Source organism: Takifugu rubripes, chromosome 10 (genome assembly GCF_901000725.2).
Source record: "Takifugu rubripes chromosome 10, fTakRub1.2, whole genome shotgun sequence".
Classification (NCBI taxonomy): domain Eukaryota; kingdom Metazoa; phylum Chordata; class Actinopteri; order Tetraodontiformes; family Tetraodontidae; genus Takifugu; species Takifugu rubripes.
Window position 1 is genome coordinate 10980130 of NC_042294.1, and position 10870 is coordinate 10990999.

The following is a 10870-nucleotide window of genomic DNA, read 5'->3' on the forward strand; positions in this document are numbered from 1 at the left end:
GTTTTGAGACGAGTCTCAATCATCCAGGTCATAGTTATCCTCATATGAGCTCTGTGTCCACTGGACTCGTCACGTGCACCACCAAGACAATAGAGACCATCCACAAGCGCCGTCTGTTGGACAACAACCTTCCAGACAGAACACTTAACACCAGCCCAAATCTGCACCACACTGGAACCTGTGTTTGAACACCCACTACCTCCAGTACAGAGAAGGCTTCTACAGGCAGAACCATGGTGGCACAATGGGCTCACCAGTATCTCCCGTAGTTGCCAGTCTACAGTATACTGGGAGAAGGTTGAAACCCGAGCCCGACATCCTTCACAGGAACCGCCCCAAGCCACTGGTTCGGATATGGTGAAGACACCTGGGTCAAGATTCTAACAAAAGAATTGAAGGCGTTCTCAACTATCCAGATGACTACATCACATTCATCTGGCCTTCCTGGACTGTGCAGTTAAGATGGAGGACACAAAGCTCAGAAAATTCACAGAAAACCCACACACAGATCAGCACCTCCCATTTGACTCTCACCCCCCACTGGAACACAAGTTGGGTGGAATCAGAACCTTAACTGGGCTAAAGAAGGCAGGAAGAAGGAACAGGGTCATCTCAAAACATGTGGTTACCCAGACTGGGCCTCCAGAAACCTGCAAATAGCCAGACCCCAGCAAACAAGAGGATACAAACACCACCATGTTTCTATTTAATAAAGGATAAAAAAAAGATACTGTCTGATAGCCCAAAACGTATAAAATAAAACTTTATTCAATATTTTAAACATGCAGTATTAATGCACGAAACAGAGGGTTTACAAACAACATGGCAGGTTTAGTGGTAAATATTGTGTCAGTATTTTACGCAAAAACCCACATGCATGAAACAGGACATCACTGCAGCTGACACTAACTCAGGTGTTTCACCTCATGTGAAGATAAAAAAAGATCATTGAGCAAAGGAAATAAACTCCTTAACAGTCTGGCATCAGCATCTCTTGAAGTTCCAGGTTTTACCCTGATTTCCTTGTAACAAATAAGATACCGAGTTGGTTTCCCAAAGATGGAATGCAGGTCAATGAAACCTCTGACCTTCAGGAATACAGGCTCCAGTAGATGGTGTTGAAGAGCAGGTAGGACAGAGGGAACGCCAGACGCGAGTATGAATCTATCAGGTAGCTGTTGCTCACCAGCAGATCCACGTTTTCCCGTACAGACCTTTGTCGGCGGAGTCGAGTCCCCTCTATGGGCCTCGTGTCCGACACCTGGGATGGAGTGGCGAGAGGGTCAGAAGTCAAGGTGGGTGTCATGCGAGGGAATGGAGTCAGCTCCATCTCGTTGTCATGGAAACAGCCATCAAAGGCCATTGCCTGGGTGGCATTAAAGGTGGATGGAATCTGAAACAGCACAGAAAATTATCATTATTATTATAATTGACCACCGGTTGTAGTTCACATTGTTGTCCACTAGAGGGAGACAGTGACTCATACATTTCTGTTAATCTTATTTAAGTCTGACAGAAACTCTGCTGCTATAATCGCTGCTGACCTTCCCCCTCTTCATCTTCCTCGTCTCCTCCAGGGTGGTGCAGTAGTTTACAGCAGCGTATTCGATCACAGACAGAAAGACGAACAGGAAGCTGGTCCACAGGTAGATGTCCACTGCTTTCACATACGACACCTGAGTCAAAAATAAGCACAAAGAGGAAAAACCTGGGCACTCAGGTACACATATCCTGCTCCAAAAGTATATATTTGAGGGAGTTTAATGTAAGTCCCTGAAGGCACCACGCAGCCACAGAAGCAGTTACCTGAGGCATGGAAGACGACACACCTGTGATGATGGTGGACATGGTGAGCACTGTGGTGATACCTGCAGGAGACGGACATGTTTATGAAGTTCTTTGCATGGTCGGACATCCACAACAGTTTCTTCACTATTATTAAAAACACCATTATAGACACAATTTAAAATGACCTAAAGAGACACGTGCAGGAACGGCCCTTCGGTCGATCCAGAAGGAAACCCAGGACAGGACGACCATCAGCATGGTGGGAAAGTACGTCTGCAGCATGAAGAAGAAGATGTGCCTCCGCAGGATGAAGGTGATGAACAGGCGGTTGTACCAACCTAGCAGATATACAGGGAGGTAAAACCACAGATTTATCACTTCAGCATTTCTAATTTCTAAAGCAGGATGCAGATTGTCTGGCTAATTGTCTCTGAATTGTCCAGTGGAACATTAAATCAAATATAATGTCACCCGCAACATACGGTTTGTTACTGGGTTTGCGTTATATCTATTGTGTCCACTAGATGGCGGTATAATGCCTTATTAAACTACACATTCTTTATCTGACACTCACTATCTCTATCTCGCTCGCTCGCACGCACACACACACACACACACACATACACACACACGCACACACACACACACACACACCGGTACTGCTGTAGAAAGCGAGGCCACTGGAGGCATGGAACTGCTCAATAAAGAACTGAGACAGGACGATTTCATCAGTCCTCAGAGAATCGTTCCCATTCTTCCAGTACAGCATCAGGTCATTCTCATTATACGCATCTGAGGGGAAGAAAGTGAGAACAAGAGTTCTTCTCTGCATGGGAAACCAAACTCGTGTGTGTGTGTATGTGTGTGTGTGTGTGTGTGTGTGTCTCACAGCTCTCCAGCTCCAGGGAACAGTTCTGAGTGTCCAGAGGGAAGCTGCTGAAGTCCATGGAACACAGCGCTGTCACAGTGACCCTGAGACACATGAATGCATCGTGCTGTGTTTGCTGTACAGCTCTATAATAATAAGTTATTAGGTCTGTTTCTTCTTCGTTGGTGTGATGTTTAATTGTACCTGACACTGAAAAGGATGTTCCCGTCAGGATACACGCGCAGCATGATGTTCTCCATCGTGGTGTCGTGGATGAAAGAGCGCTTGGAGTGCACGAAGAAGACGTCAGGTACCCAAATCTTCTTTACAAGCCTGGAGTCGAAGGTCCTGCTCTGGTTGTTTTGGGATGGGAAGGCCAACCGCTCGTCTTTCCAGTAGTGACGCAGGTAGAGGGTCATGGTGAAGTCCTGCAAGTGAACGCATCATGATTCCAACCACAGACAAAACAAAATCGATCCAAATACATTTTGATGTGTTCATAAATATGTTTATTTATTATAAACATATTTACACGGATCAGCTCTGTTCTGGCCAAGAATCTACACGATTTAGGATTCTGTCCAAACATCTGAGAGTTTACAGTCATCATCCTGAGGGTTCGTGTCCTTTCAGGCGGCGTCGCCGCTGTGACACCCGTGTACATTATTAACTGTTGCCATGTTAGAGATGAAAAGGTGTTTAATCTGAGCTGGGTGGAGACACACAGGGCGCCGTGGAAACCAGTCACCTCCTCTTGACCGCTGGAACTCCATGAAACAGCCAGTAAGTGGTTGGTTTACATGAAAGTGGAGATGTCGGGGGTCACACACAAGAGCAGGGAAGCTGACAGGAAGTGATGTCAGAGCCTGAAGTGCGTCTTTGAAAGTGTAGTAGGAGAACGGAAAAGGTGCTCAGAGACGTCAGTTTCAGTGGACGTAATAATAAAGGTGGGGGCCTCTCACCATGTTGACCTCTGAGATGCTGTCGATGCTCTCCACCTGCACGTCGATGCCCACGGGGATGGCCGCCCCTGAAACCACGGCAGAAACGTCACACAACCACGGCTGCAGCTCAAACAGACGGCGTGCCGGCGGCCTCTGCTCCCACGTGACTGTGCGGTCAACCTCTCCTGACACCATCGTTTGTCTTCATCACACCCACCGTCTCATTAGCAGCTTCAGTTTGTTTAAACCCGAAAGACCCAAAGAGGAAAACAGGCCCTCTGAGCACCAACCACAGTTGCCCACAACCATCAGCTGCACCAGGAAAAAAAATCAAATAAAAACACAGGATGTCACTGCGGTCAAGCAGGTTTTCATTATTTTTGGCCTCTTTTTTCCTGAAACCCACGAAGTTCAGGAAGGATTTCAGTGAGAAGTGGAAACATCTTCTATATCTGGGAGACTGGGGGGGACTTTTCCCCCGTTTAAAGATGAGAAAAGCCAACTGAAAACAGCTAAATGTCTTCTGACAACTCTCACCTCAGACACACACCCGCACACACAGACAACATTCATCGTTACCCTGGCAACCTCTGTTGCTGCTGGAAAAACCTGAAAGAGAAGGTCACTCTTACTTTTCTCTCATCCCACCGACTCAAAGAATGTTTTTGTCTTTTACTGAGGGAGTTTCAGAACCGAGTTTAAACAGTTTTTAAATCCTCTCACACATTTTCCAGCCAGTCGAGTCTCCATGTTCTTGGCTATTTGTGTTGACGACCCCGGCTTTTTTCTGCACCTGAAATCCGGGGGGACAACGGTCATTCCTGCTCAGCCTGTTTCCCCGGCAGAGAGAATGAACCCGCCCGAGGCACATTCTTCTGTTTCTGGCGTTTTAAGGCAAACGCTGGAGGATCCACCCAAAATAACCCCAAATCAATCCGCCAGTCAAAATAAAGATGAAATCCAACAGTTGTTTGCTTTCAGCTGTTCCAGTGACCAGATTTTTCCAACTCTGGAGCTTTTCTGGGTGAAACTACAGCACCTCTGTTAGTGGGCTGCCCTTTTGTTCTAATAACACAAATTGTGCTTCGAGCAGATTTACAGTTCCATCTTTTTTTGTCCCCAAATATTGTGCGCTTAGCATTTTTTTTAAATCTTTTAATCCCCGAATGCAACGCTGCAGATGGATCAATTCATGCGGACATAGGCAGCAGAACGCAGGTTTCCATCTGTTTGGTTTTCAGTCCAGTCAAAGGTAAAGGTGGAGCGGCGAGCTGGGTCAGATGAGGGAAGCATGAACACACCTGTAGACACTGACAGCCCATAAGCCAACCAGAGCGGTTTGGAGCCTGATAATCCACACCTGAGCTTTTTCATTTTAAAGTCAAGCGCGTGTTTACTTTCCTTCATCCTCCCACATTGAAAACCAAACCAAGAAGTGCCGCCTCTCCAGTGTTCCAGCCGCTTATTTAGAAGACTGCAGGGATGAAAAGTTGCTTTCATGCAGGCGTTTGGTGGAAGGAGTTTTGTTTGTGTTACTCCTGAAGGCTGAAGAAATGTTCCTCCTCTAACACGGAACGCCATACATGAAACGGCGGCGGCGGATGTGCTCGAAAAAAGAGGTTAAACTGGTTCAACTCTGGCCCTTTCTAATAAAAACCAGTGTGGAACGTGGTCCCGGGTGAAGAAGGTAAAGGGAACACACACACACACACACACACACACAGTAAACTGCAGTGGTGTGTGAAGACAATGGCAGCTGCCATCAGCAGAAGAATGACATCATTGTCTTCATTTAAACAGCTAAAAATGTGTATGATACATGTCATACATCCTTTTGTGTTCCTCAAGTGATGGCAGGAGGCCGCTGGTTCCTGTTTACACGGTTGGTCTGGGCCAACATCAACACCATTGATCCGACCCCTCCTGCTCCATCCATCACTGACGTGAACATCTGGGCCGCAGGTGAAGAGGCTCAAAGCAGGTCCAAACTCTCAGGTTCCAGCAGCAACGCACATTTAAATGGAAAGAAAGCTGCAATCCACCTGTTTTCATTGATGAAATATGTGCAAATTTCTTTTATTATGAACCCAAGAATTAATCTACTCTGCTGATGAATCAGGTTAATATTAACATATATAATAACATATTTAGATTTAATAGATTTGTATGGACTTAGATGCTGTGTGTTTGATGTAATATTGTATTAAACCCGATTATTTCTTTAACCGGCAGCAGTGTGTTATATTCTGGATGATTATCCTGTGAATGTGTCCGACAGCAGCCGTACGTTCCCGGAGGAAACGTCTTCGCGTTCAGCGTCGCGACGAAATGAAAACGAAATGACGCCATTTGGAAAAGCTGAAAATAACGATGATTTCAGTTGGAATCAAGAGATTCAGCGGCGCGGCGTAAAGACACAGATTGCACCTATTGTGATATACTGATGGCCAACCCTCCATCTGCTCCAGACATGGAAAATAATCCAGATTAATGCACATCACCCGCACGAGCACGCGCTCCTGATGCTGCCAACAGCCGCTGTATATCTACTACATCGACTTCTCACAGCCCAAGTCTTTGCCCACACACACACACACACACACACACAAACAAAACACCTCATTTCATTTGTGACGGTGGGTGATTTAATCCACTCACACATCAATCTTCATCACGCCTACGTGGGTGTGCAGCAGGTTGATGGCGCCGATGGTGCACTGGGTCACCCAGTAAGCGGACGTGCCGATCTTAATGCACTGACCCACTTTACATCATTGAGATTGAGTTCACGTGTGTGAGCGCGCGCGCGTGTGTGTGTGTGACACACACCTCCGAAGCCCGGCCTCATGGCGAAGTCGTGCTCCTCGATCCTCAGCAGCTGTTCGCTCTTTATGAGCAGCGTCTTTGTGCTGTCCAGCCTCTTCAGTTTGTGATCAATACGCCTGCGGAAACAGGACGATCAGCCGCTTTGATCAGGTCGTCACGTCCAGCAAAAAAAAACCAACAGACCTTGTCTCGCCGGCATCTTTAGAATGTACAAATAATCATGTGTGAAGGAGGGTTATGTAATAACAGCCACTTGTGTGCTGGGGCAGATTATAGCCTGGTCTGTGGTTCTGGACCATCCACGTGTGGTTGAAATGTTCTGAAAGGTGGTGGGATTAACCCGTTGTTGTGCAGGACAGCTGCACAGATGTGACGCATGAGGTCGATCCATAATCCAACCCAGAAAATCCAGGAGCAGAACCAGCAGCAGCACCGGCAGGTTGCTGGTTCGACGCTCACACGTGCAGTTTAGACGCCGCTTACACTGAAAACACCAGGACGCTGTGCTGGACGCGCTCTTGATGGCGTTTAAACAGTCGTCTTTGTCTTTTTTATGCTGATGTTTTGGTTGGAAACACACACCAAGAATCACTTTTCTCGTCGTCGGCCTTTTGAATTTGGTCCAATCGAATTCGACAAAATTGCGTAAAAATATGTCAGTCAGTGTGTGTGTGTGTGTGTGGGTGTGTGTGCTGAGTCATAGTTTTGGAACATGAACTTGATCCAGGCTCAAGAACATCAATTGTTGATCATTTCACAAATCCATCTGTTTTTCTCAATTTAACGCGTCACATAAGTTGTTTTTCTGTTGTATAAAAGTCTTTCGGAGTGTTCCGTTGGCTTTAACCGTCCTTCTAGCTTCAAACTTCTCTGACTTTCAAAAATATGGATTTGTTTTTTTTTTTATCACATCTGCTTCACATATTTTAAACCCATTTTTCCTTTTTTTTTTTCTGTGAGGTATTTGGATGCGTCTCCACCTGCTTTTCTACGTTTCTGCTGTTTAGATTCCAAAGTTTTTGCACTTTATAACTTTGAAAGCAAATATTTCACCAAATCCATTAAAGAGAATTTCCTGTGTGAAACATTAAAGCTGTATTTAGCGCAGCAAACGCCATCTCTGTATTAGTTTGCACTAATCTCTGTTATTCCTGTGATGCGTTTCACCTGTCAATCAGACAATGGGGGCGGGGCTGACCCCTAACCCAGCAGAGGAAGGTTATTTGGGTTCCTCACACGTTAGAATTTAAAAAAAAGAGCCAAATGTGGTTTTAAGAAGAAAATTCTCTGGAATCAAACTCTTTCCAACGAATTTCTAAAGAATGAGGCGAAAGTTTACGTCATCTCACCCTCCGAACTTGAACTTGCTGTTCTCCTCCAAGAAGACTTCCTTCTGCTTCCTCCGCCCAGAGTTGCGTCCGCCGGTCACCATGGCAACCACGCTGGCCGCGGCCAGTACCAGGCAGGTCACGGCTCCCAGCTTCATCTTTCACAGGCTCCCGCACCACCACGGACATGGCGTCGGCATCCCGGCCACCGCGAGCCCACCTGAAGACTCCGGCTGCTGTTGGCACATCTGTCAGCAGCTACAATCCCGGATCAGAACATAACACATCAGCCGTGCGTCCGCGGTTCTGCCGGAGTGTGTGCAGGCTTCCAGCCTCTGGAGGAACATCCCTCTGACCACTGCTCCTCCGTCCTCAGCCGTCCGCCTCTGTCTGCTTCAGCGGCGCTTCTGCGCATCCTTCTATCTCTGATTAAAATCAATATGAATCCATTCCTCGTGGCGATAGAGGAATGACACTAATTCCACCCTAATCCTCTTATCTACAGCCACCGCAATCTTTCACTAACCTACAAACAGTCACACACACAAACCCATCAGTAATCAGGATTTTGTCAGTAGGACAATGAAAAATCAGGCACCTGGTGTGATTATATAAGGTTACAGCACACCTCCGCCATGTGAGAGAAAACGAGCACAGGTTTAGAAGCAGCTTGTGTTAATATATAGAGAATATTAAAAAAAAGGTTGGTAAGTTTAAAGCCAGTCTGACCCGACTCACCTGACCTCACACCTGTCCTGAGCTCCCTGTTGGCGGGTTGCAGCGATGGTGAAGGGTCCTCCCAGATTAACTCCACGCCATGATGAGGATGATGATGATGATGATGAGGCAGACAAGTGTTGCTAATTCCTAAATCAATTCCTCTGGAGATTAATCTGGGTTTGTTGGACAACTGACTCGCTAACGTCGAACAGACAGAACAGCCAAGAACTCTTCTGTTTCCTGGCAGGTGACCTGTTTCCTGTGGTGAAAGCTGGTTCATGCTGCCATCGGTGTGTGTGTGTGTGTGTGTGTGTGTGTGTGTGTGTGTGTGTGTGTGAGCGCTCTTTGTTGTGGTGAATAAACTGATTTATTGGGTGATTAGCGCATAATAAAAAGCAAACTTAAAAAAGGTCAGACTGGTTCTGCAGGTGCCCACAGCGACCGTTAGAGTTGTTCTAATTAGACGAAGTTGAGTCATCTGATATTGTTTTACTGTTGTGCGTCTGTGTGCGTCTGTGTGCGTCTGTGTGCGTCTGTGTGCGTCTGTGTGCGTCTGTGCGGCTGTGTGTGTGTGAGCATGTGTGAGCTTTCAGAATGCAGCACATAGCTGATGGTGGGCAGCAGGCGCTAAAACAGCTCTGCTTTGAAAGTGAACCCTAGTGACATTTGATGGAGGGTCCTGTGTGTGTGTGTGTGTGTGTGTGTGTGTGTGTGTGTGTGTGTGTGTGTGTTCAAATTTTCTGATCAAAACCACACTCCACCCATCCAGAGGGTGTGTGTGAATTTGGAGTGACCTCACTGTAGCAAGTGAGTGAGTGCGTGTGTGTGTGTGTGCGTGTGTGAGTGTGCGTGTGTGTGTGTGCGTGTGTGAGTGTGTGTGTGTGTGTCCTATTCTCTAAATAACCTGCTGATCCAGTCATACTCAGTCTCAGGAGGCAGCTCCAGGCTCGACTGCTCTGACTTTCTTTGCTGGATTTCCTTAGCGGTGCAGCAGCTGAGTCTTTTCACTCTTGGTTCTTGGCTCAGAACAGAGGAAGCTGATGTCTAACCCCATTGGTTCACGCTCGCCCAAGAGTAACCACTGAACTTCTGTAAGTAAAAATAGTTTTTATCCAGTTTTTAAAGACACTTTAAGAATTAAAACTTAATTTTTTTGAAGAGTGTGTGACAGAGAGGCTAAAAAAGTTAATTTTAGATTTAATAGTGCCAAAAAACTGTCGCACATTTCTGCTTCCAAATGAAAAACAAGACTGTGACGCTGCAGCACCGAGCATCCCTGTGTGTGCACGTGCACGTGCTGCAACATGAAAGGACGCTGCACTAAAACTGGAGTCCAGCTGAGATTAAATAAAAACCTTTAGTGTTCAGTAACGAATAAAAGCTGCTTTCGAGACGCAGGCTGACGTCAGTGTTTGAAGTTTCGGTGACGTTACCCTGATGACGGTCGTCCGGGCCGGCTGTCATCGCCGCGTCAGTCGGAGTGGTGTGTTCATACCTGTCCGTGTTAGCAAACGTCAACGAAGGATCTTTCCCTCCAGCTTTAGAAGCTTTCTGGAATCTTTGCTTTATTTCAATGACAGAGAGTCCAGGAAGCTTAAAGGCCCTTTAAAACTCATATTTACCTTTACTAATAGTTGATAAAGTTTAAGTGTACAGTCTATTTTGTGTATAAAGGCTCTGTGATGTGGTGATGTAATGTGGGGCTCTGATGAAGTTTGTTTAAATAAGCATTTAACCACGATTTCTTGATTTCCTTTAGTTTATTTAAGGTGAGTTTGTGGTTTTAAAAGCTTTTTCAGGGCTGGGAAGGGTCAGATCCTCCTGACAACTCAGAAAGCTGCAAGTTCTGACAGGTTTCACTGCCTGACATTTATAGGGAAAGTACCTTTAATTAGATTTCTTCCTCTTGTGTTTCCTCTGCATGTATGTGTCTGAATTTAAATCTTTTAGGAAAACGTTCCTGCCGGGAGAAGCTGAAGAGAAGGACGGGCTGAGACAACCGTGACCAAAGGATGGACTGAGGAACGGTCTGGAGGCGTTTCTGTGGCTCGGGAGTGTGTGCGGCTAAAAGGAAATCATGTCAGCGATACACACCTGGGCCTGTTTCCTCCTCTGTATCAGCTTCAGCACGCAGGACAAAACCCCAGGTAGGACACAAGCGCTTCTTTGTCCAACAGATCTGTGAGCAGGACACATAGAAAGGTTTCCCTCTACTGAACCTCGAAGCCTCTTTCTGAACAAGAACAACCGACCTAAACCTAAATATTGGGTGCTCAATCCAAATCTTGCCTGTTATTTTGTAAAAACACAACCTGAAAATGAGCAATAATCGTAAAGAGGTCAAATTACTGCCTGACTTTAGATGCCAGCAGGCTGCAGCCAATTAAAGCGCTGCT

The 10870-nt window shown here is 46.3% G+C and overlaps 1 protein-coding gene across 7 annotated transcripts; it reads right to left on the reverse strand.

Annotated features, from left to right (window-relative positions):
- Positions 1 to 750: 750 nt before the first annotated feature.
- Positions 751 to 9401, reverse strand: LOC101063211 (gamma-aminobutyric acid receptor subunit rho-3). Of its 7 annotated transcripts, XM_029842679.1 has the most exons (13): positions 7776 to 7794; positions 6430 to 6542; positions 5429 to 5642; positions 3619 to 3686; positions 3405 to 3533; positions 3189 to 3301; positions 2861 to 3084; positions 2678 to 2760; positions 2443 to 2580; positions 1974 to 2126; positions 1807 to 1868; positions 1545 to 1676; positions 751 to 1393 (listed from the first exon to the last, which is right to left on the reverse strand). In XM_029842679.1, coding segments are annotated over exons 3-13 (1407 nt in total). In that variant the 5' UTR covers positions 5431 to 5642; positions 6430 to 6542; positions 7776 to 7794; the 3' UTR covers positions 751 to 1090. The 7 variants fall into 7 exon arrangements, with proteins under 7 accessions (XP_029698539.1, XP_029698538.1, XP_003968214.2 ...); XM_029842678.1 differs by lacking the exons at positions 3189 to 3301; positions 3405 to 3533; positions 5429 to 5642 and adding an exon at positions 8493 to 9401 and having other exon boundaries at positions 7776 to 7990; XM_003968165.3 differs by lacking the exons at positions 3189 to 3301; positions 3405 to 3533; positions 5429 to 5642 and adding an exon at positions 8493 to 9401 and having other exon boundaries at positions 7776 to 8012.
- Between the last annotated feature and the right edge of the window lie 1469 nt (positions 9402 to 10870).

Coding starts and splice junctions, on each gene's coding strand:
- LOC101063211 (XM_029842678.1), bottom strand. CDS start 7,912: ATGAAGCTGGGAGCCGTGACCTGCCTGGTACTGGCCGCGGCCAGCGTG. Junction 3,687..6,429: donor CATGAGGCCGGGCTTCGGAG/GTGTGTGTCACA, acceptor CCGTGGTTTCAG/GGGCGGCCATCCCCGTGGGC. Junction 2,581..2,677: donor TTCCCTGGAGCTGGAGAGCT/GTGAGACACACA, acceptor TCTTCCCCTCAG/ATGCGTATAATGAGAATGAC.